The sequence below is a fragment of the Puntigrus tetrazona genome, unplaced genomic scaffold (assembly GCF_018831695.1).
Source record: "Puntigrus tetrazona isolate hp1 unplaced genomic scaffold, ASM1883169v1 S000000148, whole genome shotgun sequence".
Lineage (NCBI taxonomy): Eukaryota > Metazoa > Chordata > Actinopteri > Cypriniformes > Cyprinidae > Puntigrus > Puntigrus tetrazona.
Genome location: NW_025047824.1, coordinates 2,153,240 through 2,173,601, shown reverse-complemented (window position 1 = coordinate 2,173,601; position 20,362 = coordinate 2,153,240). Strand labels below are relative to the sequence as shown.

Below are 20,362 nucleotides of genomic sequence, written 5' to 3'. Positions count from 1 at the left end.
TCGTTTCGATCTACCCGCTAGCAAAAACCTAAAAAAAGTCGCTAATGATTTTAAGAAGCACGTAATGTTAGTGATGGGGGAAAAAAAACTTTTGTTTGCAATATGATTCAGTTCGCAATGTGATTCAGTTCGCAATATGATTCAGTTCGCATTTGATTCATACGGAACTTCGAAGTCAGTTCGAGAGTCATTTGATTCAGATCGGCCTTCATTCCTTTATTTATTACCTTAATTTACATCTATATGTAAACAGACTTTTTCAGCTGAGAAATGTCTTAGTTATTTGATCCTATGTTTTTAGATTCATTTAAGTCAATGGGGGGAAAAAAAGAGTCTTGAAAATGGAGGTAAAGCATCCCAACACAAGCAAAGAGAATCTCTTCAAAGCTTTCAGTTTTATTGCTCATGTTCTCAGCTAGTAGGCTTTATTTGACAAACAACGTTACACGTCTAAACACATCAGGTTAGACATGCTTAAGCCAAAACATGAATATGATCATGAAAAGCGAATGAAATAAAAAATAGAATTGGTCTCTCTTTTGGCATCGACAGTCTTACAATAATGTAAAAAAAAAAAAAAAAAATTAAAATGCGATTTGTCTTTACGCGGCAAAAGCTTTGGCAGTTCATATATTCCCAGAGCCTCGGGTTATAAGATATTAAATGGCAAGAGAACAACTGATTCAGTTCATATAAATATTCTCTTCCTATTACGACTATCTGATTCTAAAAAATAAAATTTATAGAAACAGTCTATACACTTTCAAGGCAATCTATGTACAGTAAAAAGGAAAGGTTTACATTCTGAATATAGTTGCTTTGTTATGCCCAGTATATACTGAAACAACGGCTCCACAGAAACATCAGCATCACTCTTTTTTCCAAAAATAAATTTTAGACTTAATTTATAATTTATACCTCTGTTAATTATTCAGCCTAAATTGTAAAGACATAGAAAAGTTTACCGCTTGTGCATTAATTATTAATTTTTTTGTAAAGTGGGCAGGTTTGCCTCCAAAAATATTTCCAATATTTTTTTCACCGCAAGCCGATGCTTCTTCATTAATTAGTTTGTTGCTTTAATAAATGTTCGTCAGTTTATAGTCAGATGAGAAAACGGACGTGACAGCGTTACAGAGACATGCAGACCGTATCTACTTTAAGTATAAATACAGAAACCCGAATGCTTTCCGTTTACACGCAAAATATAAATGCATGTCGTAAAATCAAAGCAGTTACGGTTAATAAAATCCACAAGGTCCGTAAAACATCTATTCTACATTTTTAACATGGGGCGCAAAACTCGAATATCTCAAGAGTTGTATATTCGTAAATAGAACAGACTGACCTGGCGGAGTCGTATCATGCACAGATAAACAATGATAAAATATGATAACCATACAGTTTTAGTTTGGCACAAAGATGTTTCAGAACCCAAAACGTAGTGCAGGGCATTACGGGCTCCGACTAAACTAGCTATATTTTATTTTTGGTTAGCTTGTTCTGCGTTTTGGTAGAATGAAAGCACTTTAGGAAAAGGCACAGATGTTAAAACAGTTTCTATATACATCACAAAGATAATATCACTTCATTGGTTTTTTAGCTGTATTTGCTCGACATCTATAGGACTACAAAAAAAAATCTCATTCTGCTGAGATACTTTAAATAAAATATAATTTGTTGACAAGAAGTGCATTCTCTGCTTTCCCTTCATGAAGTGCATTTGCTTAAAACATTAAGGCTTTTTTTTTTTTTTTTTTTTATCCAAAAATTAGCTTTGCTGTGCACACGTGCACAAAAACGACCTATTCTCAGACACGTGTATCAAACGTTAGAAGTGGTGCGATGTATTTATCCACTTTCCATTCGAAAGTATGTGCAAAGTATGTTTTGGGGAACATGGCGGACGGCTGATGAGGTTATTGCTCGAAATGCACTGATCTGAGTGAGTTCATTAACGTGAGTCAAAAGGAAAAGTGGAATAAAAAACCCACAAAAAGGAAAAAATTAACTTAACTCCACCTGTCCAATCCAAACTGTTTATGAAAGCTCAAGGCTCTGACAACTTTGACATATGAGATCAACATTGGACGGTTTTCGAAAGTCAAATAATAGCAGGGAAATTCAATACCCTTTGCACATCAACACGCTGCCGTTGCTGGAGTTGACTGAGATGGATGTTTGGTTAAATGCGGTCCGTGATCCAGTTTTTTTTTGGTCAGGGGTGATGTCTGACCGGGCCGAGGCGTCGCTGCCGCTCTCGGGAGGCACTGAACGCAGGACGGGTCCCGCGTGACGCTGGATCGGGGGCTTCCTCTATGTCTGACCCCTCCCGGGCACTCCTGTCAGATCCTTCCTTATGATCTCATTCACTACAGAAACGACAGGAAAGAAGAACATGTTTAAAAAAACAGAGGACTGAACATTTGAGCAAGTGAACTGCATAATGCTCTTAGGGGTTAAAAAAAACAACTTATATATGACATAATAAATAAAAAAAAAGCTCAAAATGTTATTTATTATGTTATTTAATATTACAAAAATATGTTTAATATCTAATTTTAACATATATGCTTTAAGCATATTTTATATATATATATATATATATATATATATATATATATATATATATATATTCCAGATATTATGTTTTTTTAATTAGCATATACATTTAATTATTTAGAAGAACTTTGTAATTAAAATATTTGTAATTATTTTTGAAGATATATTGCACTATATTAAATTAACACAATACATTTTTTTTTCTCCCCCATTTTTGTTATTAACAAAATAAAGTGCATTAAATATTACATTGTGTACAATAACAGCAAGTGTTTTTTTTGAGTCTAATGAAATTAAATCATAAAAATGTCAAATGAAAAGAAATCATTTTAAAATAACATCCATCAAAATAAAACACCAAATTATTAAAATAAAATGTATTTGTGTATTTTAATGTGTTTGAAAGACAAACGCCTTTCAAAGACATAGAAATACATGGTTAAATAATCTAGTGTCTGGTCTATTCTGAGTTTATCAGTAATTGATGTAATACTGAAACGCATCTTAAACTTGAAATAATTTTTGTAAATCCAGTGGTCACAAAAATGAACTATAGTACTCTTGTAATTACTTTTAGGTTAGGCTGCAGTGGCACTGAACGGGCACTAGGTGGAAGGGAATCATCTGACAGAACAGAGTCAGAGAAGCCCTTGCATTGGCCATTACTTCCTGCTCTTACTCTTTTTACAGGGGGCATAAATGGAAACTTTTACAACCTCTTCATTCTAAGAATAGCAGCAGGGCGCGTGGGGCTGTTAACACAATCACTACACCACCACACACCAGCTCGAGTCTAGCCACAACTCAGACATGAACAAAGGTCACAGGTTAGATCAAATCAAATGAACATGGGAAAACACCCCCAATGCCGTTTTAGTTAAGCACGGAGCAAAACGATGACAAATTCACTGACTGATGACTAACTACGTAGTAGACCAATAAGAGAGAGATATTATAATTGCATGGTACCGTGCAGAAGTATTACCATGTCCAAAAAAGTTGGGTATTTATGGTGTAACAACAATATGTTGGTTTAGGATTCCAGTTGTTCTATATGCACTGTTCACTTGTTCGGCAGACTTTGGTTTAAAAACTCAACAGAATGAAGATAATGTGGTTTAACCTGATTGGCCACATCCTCAGTTATGATAGAATACCATGTGGCGCGTATAGCTTTTCTTGAGCCGTATGTTTGTGACTGACTTACCGTTGGTCAGTCTAAATATTTAGCATAAAATGACTAATGAATTGCGTTATATTATTAGCAACGAATAATGCAGTGTTACATAGCAGCAAACATGCAAGTGCTGGGTAGCTCTGTATTGTGCAAAGGTAAATACGCACAGGTTTTTGCCAAGTGTATGCAAAAGAACACTGAATTAGATGAAACACTAAAAGTTTTGACAAACAGCGTTTGAGGTCAAAGCTTGCATTAGAGGAGAAGGAACTTAATGTTCAACTGATTTCCCCATTTAAAGCTTTGATTGTGTAAGAAGCATACTGCCACAGATCTAGTTTGCACTAAAAAAAGAAACACCTTAAATACAGCATGGACATCTCAGACTCAATGAAGGCTACTGAATCAATGAGACGTTTGTAATTACTGTTATCAGGCTCGAATGAAAACAAAATAGAATCTATTACAGCGCAATCAAGAAAGCCTTGCGGTTTTAATCAAACAACGCCAAGGATGGAAGCTCGACGTGGATGACATCTGTTTTTCCCTCCGAGATTAATGAAGAACAGATGAGAGAGCAATAAACTGGTGGTAGCGGGATGCTGAGGAGCTTTATCAGTGACGTCTTGCAGCCATCCTACTATATAACACCTTAAAAAACACTCAATAGTAGGGAAGCTAGACTTTTTCAGATGTGACACATGCTAGATTTACAATACAAATGGGTCCTTCCTGAACAAAATGTGGTGATGTGGCTTTTAGCACGTTGCTACATGGTTGCTAGGGTGGTTGCTAGGTGGTTTTGTAATGACCAGAAAGAAAAATCCCCACAACGATCTAAAATCAGATCGCTTAGGAACATAATAAGCACATATCATCTAAACAAGCCCCGCGACGAAGCATGCTTGCTATCCATATGCAATATACAGGACAGAGGGCTTATAGGGAAAGTAATGAAGGGTTGGCACACACTGGTGGGTTTAGAGCTGTAAAGGAAGTGTACAGACTGGGCGGTATAATAGGTGAGTGTCTGGCTGGAGAGACTTCGGCCAATCAGAAAGCTTGTTTACAAACCAACGGTGGAGGGCAAGACAGAGCATAGTAGATGACTCAGTCTCCACTATGTGTGTGTGAGCGAATATATTTAGCCATACTTGGGGACAAAAAAAAGTGAAAGGTTTTCTGTTAGGTGTAGGGTTAGGCTGTAGTGATTGCAATGTGTATATGGATCAGGATTTGCCAACATTGTGGAGACAAAAAGTGTATAATGTGGGTAATAAATGTCTCCCAAAAATATAGTAATCCGGTCCCTATAATGAAAACAGCATGAAGTATCTAAACGAAAAGTAAAAATGCGTGAGTTTGTGTTAGAGTTAGGTTTAGGGGACCCAAAATGATTTGCTCATTATTAAACCAATAGAAGATAGAAATTAATAGACACACACAGTATGTATGGACCTTAGTAGGGTCATAGTAGACACCATCTAGATGCTATCTAGTGTCATTTGTTTATATACTGTAATGCAACACTGAAAATTTCTGGAGACAACAAACTGGGAAGAAATTATTGCCAACCTTGACTAAGATCTATAACAGCAGAGCAAGAAATGTGATACATGTTGAAAAGAATTTATACAGACATACAATACATGATCTACAAGGTATGTGTGTGTGTGCGTGGGGGGGGGGTACTAGCTAGCACTAAGCGAATAATAAAGTCACAGTGTAAGCTTAAAGAAAGGAAGAGTCTACACCACAGGTCTGACTGTTTGCCCTCCAAAAAGCCACACTACTGAGATCTGCTATGCTTTTAACTTTGCCTTTAGTGCCATGTTCAACTCTACAAACTAGGGATGCTGTTTATTTCGAACACCACTTTAAAAGAACAAAGCTGCTTCTTATCAGGCCCCCTTTTTCACAGCCAGAAATCCAATGGCCTGGCACACACGTGGTCCAAAACTGGACGCAAGTGATCTGAAACTAATGTGCACGGCTTACGTGCTCTATCTAAATTATTCCTGCTGCTCTCTCCAGCTGGAAGAACTTCAACTCCGTTGCCTCAGGCTTCGGTTCCAGCCTGGGAAGCCTAAGTCGAGCCAGTCAAGCACTGGAAGATTGGCAAGCGTTGTACCCTGAAAACTCTATGCCAGTTTGGCTGTTTATATCAAGGGTAACACTTGTTAAAGGCCAATGAGAAGATGAGCAAAAACCAAAAGGTGTACAGTCAAGTAAAGCTAGAAAAAGAACATAGCTATCTTACCAAAATAGACCAGTTTGGACTAGCATGCATTTCTATGAGAGAAACAATCTATTTGGTCAAGCTGGTGGACCACCATTGGTAAGATGGTTGAACAAGTCTTGCTGGTTAAGCTTGTAATGAAGCCGTTGGTTTTGAAAACTCTCAGTGTTCTCAGTGTAAGATGTACTTAGCTTAATTTTCTTGCTATTGAGAAATGCAAATCATGCATGTTCATAACGAAATAGCTTTCTGTATAGAAACTGTACCTTCATCTGACCACAGAAACCCTGATACCCCTTCAAAAGCCACCATCGAAATTCTGAGTGAGATATATGTATCTGCATGAGTCATAGTACAACCGGTTGTATGAGAAGGTCTTGGCAGACATCAAACGGTGAGATGTTAGTGGGTGGATCGCTACACCTTGACACCTCTGCAAGCAGAAGCAACTGGGACTTTTTGTGGCCGTCTTCCTTCCTGCTCTCAGTGACCTGGACTTTGCTTGTACTACCGGCATCACTTCTTAAAAGTAAAACTGGAACCACCAGCCTTTTTAACTAGCTTAACCGACTGGTTCAGACTGGTTTATAATTAGGCCAACCAGCTTTACCATGCAGAATCCACGAAGCTAAAGTGAGAACACCACAGTTGCAACTCAAGGTTAACATCCTTGCTCATGAATAGATTGACAAAAACAGCTGCCTTACAGCAATTCAGACTTGTTCAGGTTGAAGTGGTAAAGCGGTAACTTCCTATTTACAAGACTTGCACTTTACCATCATTTGCATTAAAGCATTTGCAGCTTTACCACTCCAAATTGTTGTGAAAGCAGCGTATTCTGTTTGGCCTTACATAGAACGCTTTTGTTATTCTCTGATGTTATTCTCAGCAGTGTCTGTCTTGCTTTAAGGGGGCCTTAATGAAAGAATTCACCAGCACATTTATAGGCTTACCAGAGTGGTGTTAAACTCTAATAGGGCTGCCAGAAATGTTTGTACATAAAAAGGGGGGTGGTAGTCTACAGGGATTCATTATAAAGGTTCTAAACCAGCATCTTTTTACAAAAACATCAAAGGTTTAAAGTCCAGGGAATCTCATAGTAACTCTCTATTAACGTGTCTACAGTTGCAGCGTTGCTGTTTACTCAGGGAAACCCTATTAGAGTATGCTGAAGAAATTCCATCTTTGGCTCCCGAACCCATCCGCTTCAGTTTTTCCATCTAACATGGCCCTTTCCCTTTCCTGCTGACTCCCACCCATCACTATCTTGTTCAGATCAGGCTGCCTTTCTGGATAAGTGCAGCAGCTGCAAATAAGAGTTCTATCCTCCAGATTGGCAAGAGTGTGACCTGTGGAAAAAAAACAAATCCTCTCGTAGGTTCCCCCCGCAGTATTGGGGGGCACGGAGCCAAAGGGAAGCCCTGGCCAAGTATAACAAACAAAAAGGCTTTCCCCAGCTCTCCCAGGCAGCCCATTCCACTGTTTGACAATGGGTTGCCATGGCACTTGTTTTGCGAATCATAACACTGTCAACATGTCAAAGAAGTTTTGGAGCTATGCAGTTTTCTTTTCCTTTTTTTGTTTGCGAGGTCAAAAAAGGCACCCATTTCCTTGTCATGAACCCCCTGCATAAGAAACAATGATCCACAAGACCCCCCTGTTCGTCCCAAATTGCCTTACAGAAGTGACACTGGAAACGCCTTCCCTCGCCAGTATTCTGCCATATCGTGGTTTGGCCGTTTTTAAAGTCATTATATCTCGCCCATGATTTTTCTGACACAATTGAAAAACAGAATGAGAGTGTGTTTAAGAAAAAGTGCAGCCGAATCCATCCTACTCATTCTAGTTAATTCTTTCCCATTTTATTCTTACTGCGTAATGGAAAGTATATACTCCTAAGCCAGTGGTACAAAATAGATCTTTCATTCATTCCACTTTATATAATGCACATTATTGCTAGTATCTCACTGTCCTTGCGTCATATGTTTGAGAAAATTAAAAACTAAATGTTAAGACAGCAAGAGACAAGCACTCGAAAAGCACTCTTCCTGCTATTGACAGGGACATCTCTAATGGTGCATTAGCATGTCAGTCAAAGAATGTGACAGAATGGCTTCTGACTCCTGACAATGCATTCCTATGACCACATATTTTTACGGACAATTTAAACTTGATGTCACTTGATGTTTCTGAGCCACTGTGTAGATTGACACACTATGTAAGAAGCAGTTTCAACCAGTATACAACTACGAACGTCTGTTAGCAACCATTAGAAGAGCAGCTGGTCAACCTGTAGCTACTCACCATCATCAAGGTAGGCCTGGTCTAAGTTCTCCTGCTTGACCGTGACTCGTCCAGGAGCGCTGGTTCTCTGTTCTTCTGTCGAGGAACATCTCTGGGGCTCTACTTGGATGGGAGGTGACCTGTCTTTGGCCACTCTCTGGAGGAAGGGCTGTTGTTGGATTACTGTGGGGTAATTCTGAGGATGTTGAGGTGCCTGGGCTGGTGCTGGTGAACGGTTTGCTCCTGAGGTTTGAGGACCGTGTTGATTGTAGCCCTCGCAATAAATTATGTGCTGATGTTCTGGGGGTGGTGGAGCGGGAGGATCTCCTCCCCTGAGCAGGTGGTGGTTGGTGGGAGAGAACTGGATGATTGAGGGATGCTGGTTGGAAGGATGCTGGCCAGCCAGGTGAGACTGGGCTGGGGAACCCGTGTGGACCAGAACTGATCGATGGGAGTCTGGGATCATAGCGGCCCCCGTCTGAGAGTAAATAGGACTGCTTGACAAGCTCTTTCCAGGACGGGAGTACATTATGGCTGGGCTCTGCTGCTGAAATCGGTGGTCCGGAGGGGAGACACCTAGGCGGGTCTGCTGACAGGAGACAAGGCCAGGCACCAGGCCACTCTCTGGAGTGATGACCCCTCGAGGGTTATAGTACTGATGGGGAGACACCCCCAGCATCTGTGACATGGAATAACCCATCCGACCAGATTCATATTCATCCACAGGCTCTGTCTTAATGGATGGAACTAGGGAAGAAAATGAGATGAGAAAATAATTATAGAGCGTTCAAAGTGTACTTATCAATTCTGGCATACTAACAAAGGGTTCATGTTCATATTGACATAATTTGGATGAAATCCAAGAGCTGCATAGACAGCAACGCAGCTAAAACCTTCTATGGACCAAAAAGGTAGTATGGACATCATTAAAACAGGCCATGTGACATCAGTGGTTCAACCAAAATGTTATGAAACTACAAGAATACTTAGTGTTCACAAAGAAAACAAAAATAATGACTTTATTCAATGATTTTTTAATCTTTTTGGTCAGTCTCCACTGCCATTCATGAGAGCACCACCATGTATACATGTGCATTCCTCTACTTATTTGAACAATGATGCCTGTTTTGGCGATGTCCTTACTGGGCATAAAACATTTCAAATGTGTTGCTGCCTATGCAGCGTCAGAAAGCTCTTGGATTAAATATCTTAATTTCTGTTATGAAGATGAATAAAGTCCTTACGGGTTTAGAACTTCATGAGTGGACATAATAAATTGCAGAATTGACATTTTTTCATGAATTATCGCTTTAACATTCATATCACAGAAAAGTGAAATAACATGCAATATGCTAAATGCAATAAGAGGAAAAGACTCTGCGCACCTGGTAGAGGAGTGTAGGTGAAATGCTGCGGTTGACTGCGCTTCCGTTTCCCATTTATCACATAAAAGTTGACTTTGGCTGGATTGCAAATGGATGGGTCTCTGTACGGAGGCACTTCAATGAACAGCATGCTCTGCAAATGAGAGAATGGTTTTATTTGGCGCACCGACAGAATAGATAGTATACAAGAAGAGCACTGATTATAGATACACAATTCTATGTAATGCAGGCACTAGACTTACTGCCTGACTTTTGTCTTTGTCAACTGTGGCTTCCAATTCCCAAATTTGCTGCCCATCTGGAAACAGAAAGACTGTTGATTAATTTAGTTCAAATTGGGTTATCAGTTGAAGCTGAGATTAGTCTAACATTTATCCATCCATCCATCCATGCTTCCATCTATCTATCTAATCATTTGTGAGACAAATATGCTCAATTTGCTCAGTTGTTTGGGAAATCAATGCTTAGCCACCAGCTTTATGATTACAATACCTTGACCTTTCTCATTGGCAGACATTACTTCTTCCCCTTAAGTTCATAATGACTCAACTCAGTTTTGACAGGTAAAGTGGGTGATGAGTTTTGGGTTCATCTGTCATGCACAGACCATAGGGTTCTTATGTAATTCTTCGCCTACAGACTGGTTCCCATACTACAGAGATTGCATGCCTCGCAAGTCAGTTACATTTTTACCAAGTTCTACCCACAGATTTACCACACACTTCCTGAGACATTAATGCTGACCCCACAACACACACTCAGATTGTTATAGTCTGCAGGCAAAAAAATCTTTCTCATTAACTTCATGAGACCCTGGACCGCAAAACCAGTCACAAGTCTCAATTTTACAAAATCAATACACAACCTGAAAGCTGAATTAATAAGCTTTCCATTAATGTATCGATAGGACAATATTTGGCCAAGATACTACTATATGAAAATTTCTAATTTAAATATTGAGAAAATCTCCTTTAAAGATGTCCAAATGAAGTTCTTAGCAATGCATATTACTAAACAAAAATTAAGTTTTCATTTATTTACAGAAGGGGAACAATTTTGATCCATACAATGTATTTTTTGTAATTGGTCCAAATAATAATGTGACTTAAGTTTTGTGGTCCAAGTTCACATATAAGACCAAATGGTATGTGCATCCCTAATACCAGGACTAAGAGAGTAATTGAATAATAGCTTACATTGCATTAATCTTCAATGTTTGAATATAATACACAAATGTTTACTCTTTTCTTTAGACATCACTACTATTGATAGTTAAAAAACGCTACATGCACAAATTGGTGAAGTTTGCCATCAAAAGTAAAAGATTTCACAGATTTACACCCATTTTCAAACACACCTGCTTTCTTAGACATCACTGCTGACTAAAATTTTCTGACTGGCGAAGCTTGGTCTCAATAGTAAAAGATCTTAGAGATTTATATCCAATCAAAAGTCAAATTTCAAATCTCTCTCGTCAACCTTTTCCGTGACCAAAAGATCCGAGTGGTGCATCCCTAATGTCCAAAAGCTGTGCATCTTTATCAAAACAGGAATTACATAACCGTGCACGTTGCATTCCGTCTTCCATGCTTGAATTTATAAACAAAATCCAAAAACCATAGTAATAGAAAGTAAACAACATTCACCAAAAAAACATATCTTTAAACCAGAACAGAAAATAGCATTCCAACCGAATTAGTCACTAGACCAGGAACGATTTTGCTCGGTATCGCAGCAGCATGTGGGAAACCCCTCGTTGAGCTGAAAATGAGAGACGTGTGGCTCAAATGAGTCAGCACTAGCGAGGGGGATTCCACTAGCAGCGCCAGGACAACGTCTTAAAACTGCTTTATGATCAAACTGCTCCGTTTCACCCGCGACAGGTGATGAGAGCTTCTTCCTTGGCCATTCTGTTTGTTTGCAGTTTGTTCCAAAGCTCCTTGTTCGGGATCCCATGGGTTTGTTTTATTACTTTTTCTTATAATTAGCCGTAGAAGCTTTGAGAGTGGAAGCCCAGCTCGGAATACAGAGCGAAATCAACAAGAGCCAACGAAATCCCAGCCAAAGACAGCTGTCTCCCATTTCAGAGGGATTTCACAGACGTAATTTTTCAGAACGCTCTGTCAAGATGGGAAACCCTCCACAACAAAAGCAGTGCTTATTTCTAGTCTTCTTTTTCACTTTTAGAGCAGAAATGCAAAACGCAATCACTTATAATGGTGGCAAAAGTATTTGGACTCTTAAAATGTGCAAAGATCATTGCATTAGATAATAAAGCATCAAAACAAGAGGCGTCTGAAAATAAATGTTACAGGAGGAGCATTTTTCATTTTCAAAATTTTTCATAACATGAAACTGAACAGACGACTTTTAATGCAATGTCCTGCCTGAAGTGTGCTTGTGCTAAAGTGTATCATTTCTGCGGCGCTGTCATTGTAAAATAATAGCTATATACTTATAAATTTTATTGCAAAATATATATATATTTTTTATATTTGTAATGCAATAATCTCCACCAATTATTATATCAAATGCAAAAGAAAACATAAATATATTAAATATATTAAAATAAAATATTAAAATATTACAATATATGACAGATATATAAAATTTACTTCTTTCATTACAAAGCTAAGTAAAATCTTTCAGATTAATATTTAACAAATAGAAAATAAACATACAAAATTATTATAATTATATCAGCACCAACCACTGTATCATTGAAAAGAATATAGATAGATAGATAGATAGATAGATAGACAGATAGATAGATAGACAGATAGATAGATAGATAGATAGATAGATAGATAGATAGATAGATAGATAGATAGATAGATAGATAGATAGATAGATAGATAGATAGATAGATAGGCTATAATCAGCACCACTTATTTTATCAAAGGTAAAAAGAAAACATTGTAGTTAAATAAATTCAAATAAAAATATTATATTACATAGATTACATTAATATATTACAAACAGATAAAATGTACTTTTTACATTACAAAGCTTAGTATAATCTTTACGCATTATATTTAGCAGAAACAAAAAAGAAAATTAAATTAATAATTATTAATTAAATGATCGTTTATATATAAAAGTAAAAATAAAAATGTTTTTATGTATTATCATCATCTAACCGCTGTATCGTATATAGATAGATAGATAGATAGATAGATAGATAGATGACCTTTAAGTGTCACTGAGCACAGGTGTATATTTAGAAAAAAAGAGAATGTGTTAGTTACGGGAGAGAAAGTGGCTAAACCCTTGAAAATCAACATCAAAAGGTTACCTAAAAGAGCATTTGAGTCACAGCTCATTTTTGACAGACTAAACATACTGTCTTCTACGAGGCGACTACACCTAAAAGATCAATAAACAGAGCTTTGCATCCTACCAAAACAAACAGAAAGCAGACGACACATTGCCTACATCAATAAAACAGAATGGAAACAGCAGTGGTGAAGCAAATGTGAACACAATGGGCGAGAAAAAAAAACCAACAAAGTAAAAAAAAAAAAAAAAAAAAAGCAGGAACTTTGGAGGTTAAAGGACCACTTTCTAATCGCACAGCTGTGACTGGATTTTATTTGCAAGCAAAACTGCCGGTTGCCACCTGTCTGAGGCAAAAAGTGGCGTCAATAAGAGCAAGTAGTCATAGCGCGCACACACACACACACACACACACACACACACACATAATCCATCTGCCGTTTAGCATGCATGAAAGAGCACAGTGTGTGGGAGTGCCATAACAATGACACCTGCAGGCAAAAGGCTCTGCCACCAACACCACAACAACCTCTAAACACACATTTCATGCACAAAATGCACTTATGAGACCTTCTGGTCCTTGAGGACACCAAACTCTTCAAGAGCTGATCGATACAAAATCAATACAGAATGGCATTCGCAACACATTTTAATTCAATAATGTGATGCATTTCCTAGTGGAAATCAGTGGGCAAAAACTGTGTAGAAGCTAAATGGAAACTAATTAGAGGAAGAGTAAGCTAATTATAACAATTCATTTTTTTTTTGTACTGATAAAATCTTCACGGTAATGCTAGGAATAGAAGTTGTTATTTATAGATATTAATGGATAAATGAGCTGGGAAATGGTTAACATTTAAATGGCTGGGATGAAGGAAAGGCACCGCAGGTGAATAGATAAAAAAAAAAAATGCTTTCATTACGTTTGCATATTTAAATATTATGTTTAAACATGCAAATGAATTATCTAATTAAATATGCACTCATTTACGTACATTTCTAGAACTGAAATCTGGACACTGCTTCAAAATTATTCATTTCAGTCACACAGAGAATATTTTGGGTATCTGTTTTACATACTTTCACTATTATATTATATATATTATATATTAAAATTGATCAAAATACTAAATAATATATTTTAAAATGGTAACACTTCAGAATAGGTAACACTACGACTTTTCTTAACTTGCTAATTATTATTAGTTAGTAAGATATTGTGATGTAGAATAAGGTCATGTAAAATTAGGCATTGATATGTGCTTAATTAGCTCTAATACGTGGCTAAAATTATAGTATTATGCGTGCTAATAAGCAACTAATAGGTGTAACCGTAAAATAACAAAACATTTAAAGTGTATTTTAAACATTCGCCTGTAGCGTCTTGACCTAACTTTGAATTTGTAGAGATATGATGAAAATTCTAGAAAGCATTTAATTGGCAAAAAAACGAAATACGATGATGATGAAGTAGTTTAAGATGCTCGCATCTGCTAAAAGCTTTTTTTGTCAACTTAAGAGTGCTCTAGCATATTAAAGGCCTCAAAGCTTCCATTGTTGAAGTAAAAAAAACCTTTTAAATCAATCAGATGCAATGTTAACGCAGACCAAAAGAAGACTAGAAAAACAGGTAAACCCATCTGATAACGGCAGTGGAACTGGAGAATCGACGTAGATCGGCAGCTGCGGTGTTTGTACATAAAGCTGACACTGTATTCAGATCAGAAATCTAAAACTGCATGCAAATGCGACAGAAACAGATTAGAAAAGGTCACAATTCAAATGAAAGCCTAATGGTATTTTGCAGTCCGCTGTCATTCATAAAGTTTTAGCAGCTAGAGCTTTCAGATGAAACAATGACTCAAGAAGACGGAAACAGCCGTTTGGAGTTATGCTGTGTGTGCACTATTAATAATGTCTGATCGACTGAGCCGGACGACGCACGCGTTTGTCCACGAGCACAAAGACACACTCTTCAACAGAAGAGCCACCCGCACACTGAAACAACATCGGAGAAAGGACAATGACGCTTTGCCTGTTATCTGTCAAATAATGCAAATTGTTGATGGGTGAGTTGTCAGCGTAGTTGGCCTCTCGGTGTGAGTCACAGAAAACAAACAAAAAGCGCAAAAACAGGTACCTTAAAAAAAAAACAATACGGGAAATGACAAAAACAAAAAAATCGCATGAAAAGAAAACGGAAAATAAACCTCATGAAATCGAACAGTTTTTTGTTCGCTTTGAGGTCGTCTGTATAAGTGCACTCTGAACATTGACAAAAATAGCTTTTAGCAAATTTTGAGATACAGTTTTTATTAATATTTAGATTAATATTAGTATAATTAATATTAGGCTTTTTTTATTCCAGTAATTTTGTTTTGGTTCTTTTTATACAGGTCTATTATTTCAAAACAAATGAACTTTTAGCAGATTTTATTTATATTATATATATTTTATTATATATTTTGTTTTATATATATATATATATATATATATATATATATATATATATATATATATATATATATATATATATATATATATATATATATATATTTATATATATATATATATTTATATATATATATATTTTTTTTTTTTTTTTTTTAGTAATTTTATTGTAATTTTTTGTGGGTTTTGAGATACTATAGTTTTTTTAATATTTGTAGCAATGTTTTTGTTTTCCCTGTGAAGTTTTTAATACTTTTTAGCTCAGTAACAGTTTTAGTTATTTTAGTAGACATCATGCCATCAAACTAAAACTGCTTTGGTAGCTAGCTGAAATTAGCCTTGTATATATTTTTTTCCCCCAAATTGGGAAAATGTGAATAATTTTGGTTTAAAATTTTAGTTTTACATTTGAGTTAACCTTGCTAAAGACTTTTTTTTTTTCAATGAAACATCCATCTTTTTATAATTTTATTTTCTTTCCCAAAGACGTATTGCTTGAAGTGAAGTTGCTAGGAATTAATTGGCTTCAGCGCTTATGTTAAAAGTACAATGCATCAAGTGTTGTTTCGCTGTGACAAACAAAATGCGATTTGTTAGCTTGTTTGTTCATTCAATTTAGTGGCTGAATTACATATAGCTGTCAGCTACAGTAAAAATCTCCGTCTGACACTTTTTAACATATATAAAAATACGTTAACAATAATAATATATACTAAAAATATATAACAAGTATAGTTACTATTTACTTCCCAGGAGGACTTGAGCAAGGCATTAGCATGGTTGGCACAATCAACTAACAAACCACAAGCATCCAGTATGTCCAGCCCCAACTTCCTGTTTCAATACGTACTGTGTTAAAACTCTTTCTTGTGGTGATTGAATTTCAAAATCGGCACAGAAATCCACTGAAAACCACTTACCATGAGTCTTCTCCATGAAGATCACCTTTGAATCTGCGCTGAAGTTCTGGCCCGTAAGAATCATCTGCTGGCCTCCCAGAACCGAGCAGGTGTCCATGTCCTGTTTTTCTACCATGGGCAGCTCGTGGGCAGACCTCTGGGCTGTGGAGTCGAACAGGGAGCAAACAGAGGATGCAGATGTTTGGATTGAATTAAACGCCATGGGTCTGAACCTCAGTGAGGAAGACCTCCTACTGCAACGTTCCCCTTGCACTCAACATTTATCAATCAATAAATCACTTTGTGTCAGGTAGGCGACCAATGAAATGTTTCCCAAAAAGACACTCAAGTTCATAAAAAAACAACAAAAAAAAACATAAAAGGTATGAAAAATAATATAATTTTTTTGTAGCATATAAATTATATTGTATAATAAATTTCATATATAACAAATGCAGTATAAGAGACTTTAAAAGTTTTACTGATGTTAAATTTTAGAGCGGTGGTGTATCTTACATATATATATATATATATATATATATATATATATATATACACATATATATATATATACACATATATAGAAATAACACACACACATATACATACATATATATACATATATATACACACACACACACACACACACATATATATATATATATATATATATATATATATATATATATATATATATATATATATATATATATATATATATATATATATATACACACACATATATATACATATATAGAAATAACACACACACATATACATACATACATATATATATATATATATATATATATATATTTATATATATATATATATACATACATACATACATATATATATATATATATATATATACACACACATATATATACATATATAGAAATAACACACACACATATACATATATATATATATATATATATATATATATATTTATATATATATATATATATATACATACATACATACATATATATATATATATATATACATACATATATATATATATATATATATATATATATATATATATATATATATATATATATATATATATATATATATATATATATATATGTATATATATATATATATATAAATAATCATTAAATAATGACATTAATAAACATTAATAATCTTAATCTTGACTAAAAACAATTTATGCATGCAAGTCATTCAACAGATTAGGGAGCAATCATAAGTTATTCATGTTTTATTTATTTGCATTGGAATCAAGAGGCTTTTAACTAGAAAAGATAATTAGATAAAATTAATTTGCTTCTGACAAATTAACATTACGGCATGCGAACAAACAGACAGGATGATCCGGCTTATTAAACGGCCTCCTTATTTACTGTAGGCTGAAGGAGAATTAAATCCCGGCAATAAGTTGTGTCATTGTGATATTAAGGAAACTTATCAGCGATTTAATATCCTCCGCAGCTACTGTGATTAAGACAAATACGAGTGACCTTTGGACAGACGTGCGACGTGCTGCAATCTGAATTAATGAAGCATGCCAAGCTAAACTCTTAAATAATACAGCGTGTTACCCGAGATACATCCGCAACACCTCAGTGTCTCGCGCAACAGATTTAACTTCCTATTAGACACACAGGGGGTTGGGGAGCTGTAATTTATCAGGCTGATTTTAAATTCATTCCTCTTTTGCACAGTTTACCTTTGGTTTGCATCAAACCAAACCCAACTGAGGAGGAAGCAGAGCAACGAGACGCGGCGGCAGAGCGTCATGCAACTCTAAACCACCTGAAATCTGATAAAAGTCTGACAAATACGCTCAAATACTCGACCCTAAACAGGCATCGCAACATCCAGAGTTTAAAGAAGTCTTAAGAAGAACCTTATTTTGTGTATTTGGTGCAATGTGTAAAAAAAACATTATTTTGCGCATACTGTACGTTGTTTCTCCTCTAAGCCCCGCCCGATTTGTGCGAAGCGCATCGTTCTAAAAAAGTGAGGTGTGCTCTGATTGGCCAGCTGACTCGCTGAGTTGTGATTGGCCGGATGCCGATTGGCGGAAATGTTACGCTCTTTACCACAACGTGACACCAAAACAATAAAAGCCATTACAAACGAGGCATTTGTTGCATCCAGTGGGGACATAATTAATGATTATAATGATTAGTCAACTGCGTCGTGTAAACATAAAAGCATTGCTGTATTTGTAGCGAGAGAAACGTCAAACAACTAGGGCTGGAACAGAATATATCATTGTTTGAATATTCATTCGGTGGGTTGGCGTTCGATTTTCAGTTTTGAGATTGGAATATCTTTTTTGTATTTGAAGACTTGGCAACCCTTGCGAAATGGTTCTCGTTTCAATTCATCCAAAAAGACAAAAATTGGCGGTGTGCCAAATATGTGATTTACTGTAAGTAGCTACTGTAAGTTCTGTAAGTAGTACATCTGTTGTAAAAAAAAAACAACAACAACCACAAAAAAGACAAAAGCAAGCTTTTATCCACCATTTTAATCGGTAATTTTACACATGATAAAACTTGCACTTAACTAGCTTTGGAAAGTAGTTGCGAATACGGCAGTTTTAAAAAACGTAAAGTAGTAGTTTATTTATTTTTTCTTTTATTTATATAGCTCACTCTTTATTATAACTCAATATTTATTTTTAAATATTTTTCAAACAAAAAAAAAATCGCTCCCGATTCAGAAATTAGCAGCAACGTAATTCTGACACCGAATTACGTTGCTGCTAATTTCTGAATCAGGAGCGAATTTTTTTTGTTCGAAAAATATTTCCAGCTAATTAAAAAGCATTGCTTATAGACCCGTGTGTTTTGTATCTCTAGTGCGGCGAACGTTCCCGGAGCGCCCCGTTTATTAAACGTTTATTCATTCTGAATGCGTCGCATGTCACTTTCACGGCGAAGCACGGCGTCTCCAGAACATGGCGCCCTCGGCAACGCTACAGCAAGAATAATAGCACCACCTTCGTACGGTGTTACGTGGAAAAGTGGGGGCAAGCCATTTTAGGGGGGTGTGGACAAATCCTAACTTTTATAAAGATATCTCTTTGGTTTTGAGACCTTAGTCAACTTCGAGGGTCTTATCTGTGCGCTAACAGCTTAAGCAAACCAGCCAGTTTGCTCTGATTTAATTTTGAGTCCGCCACCAGTTTTACTCACAGCATTCGATGGGATGCGAAGCAACTTGCAGAGACACATGTTGGCCCCCTTGCTGGGGAATATGAACACGGAAAACCAGCCGAACGCGCGTGTTTTTCCGCCCGATGTCTGTCTCTCCTTTGCGCAGTTCGATGTCGGCGTTGCGAAGCTTGAGGATCCCGGCACAATCGATTCTGAGGAGCATTCAGAAGTCGTCACGCATATTTAAAATCGAAAAGAATCCCGGTTATTGAGGTCTACTCACATCGCTTTCATGTTATTCTTTGGCTCAAGAGGGATCTCCAGGACTTTGGTGCTGCTGAGGATCTTCTCGTAGCTGGTGGTGGTGACGGTTTTGCCTGTAATGCGATGGACTTGATAGAAAGCGTGAGGTTTTAAAATGCGCTCGTCTGCCGTGCCGATGAAGATCTGCAATCCCAGCGGCTCCTTGCCTCGGTATCCACGTAACTGCACACGGAAAGCGGAAACGGAGATATTTATTAGCACGGTTTAAACGGTTCAAAAGATTGTGTTCGATAAGATTTTTTTTCTGTGATCAAAGCTAAATTTTCATCATCGTTACTCCAAACTTCAGTGTCACATGATCCTTCAGAAATTATTTCTGATTATTATTTATGTTAAAATAAAACTGCATAAAACATGACACGGTTTTTTTTCAGAATTCTTTGATGAAAAAAAAAAAAACAGCAATTATTCCAAACAAAAATTGTATTTTTTGTAACATTATAAATGGCTTTGCCGTCACATTCGATCTATTTAATTTAAATACATCCTTAATTTAATGCTTCCTTACCGAATAAAAGTATTAAAAGATTTAATTAAATAATAAAACATACTATATACACGCAATATTTAAAACTTAATAAACGTTTATATAATATATGCGTGTGTACAGCGTACATTTATTATGT

At 36.3% G+C, this 20,362-nt stretch overlaps 1 protein-coding gene across 2 annotated transcripts in view; it reads right to left on the bottom strand.

Annotated features, from left to right (window-relative positions):
• Positions 1–376: 376 nt before the first annotated feature.
• Positions 377–20,362, bottom strand: part of nfatc2a (nuclear factor of activated T cells 2a) — a 31,901-nt gene continuing 11,915 nt past the window's right edge. For both annotated transcript variants that reach the window (XM_043230260.1, XM_043230259.1), the window contains exons 4-10: positions 19,696–19,898; positions 19,452–19,624; positions 16,294–16,434; positions 9,889–9,944; positions 9,647–9,779; positions 8,283–9,008; positions 377–2,372 (exon numbers count right to left, since the gene is read on the bottom strand). In XM_043230260.1, the coding sequence (XP_043086195.1) occupies positions 2,317–2,372; positions 8,283–9,008; positions 9,647–9,779; positions 9,889–9,944; positions 16,294–16,434; positions 19,452–19,624; positions 19,696–19,898 (1,488 nt within the window). In that variant the 3' untranslated portion in view covers positions 377–2,316. The remainder of the gene's footprint in view (positions 2,373–8,282; positions 9,009–9,646; positions 9,780–9,888; positions 9,945–16,293; positions 16,435–19,451; positions 19,625–19,695; positions 19,899–20,362) is intronic.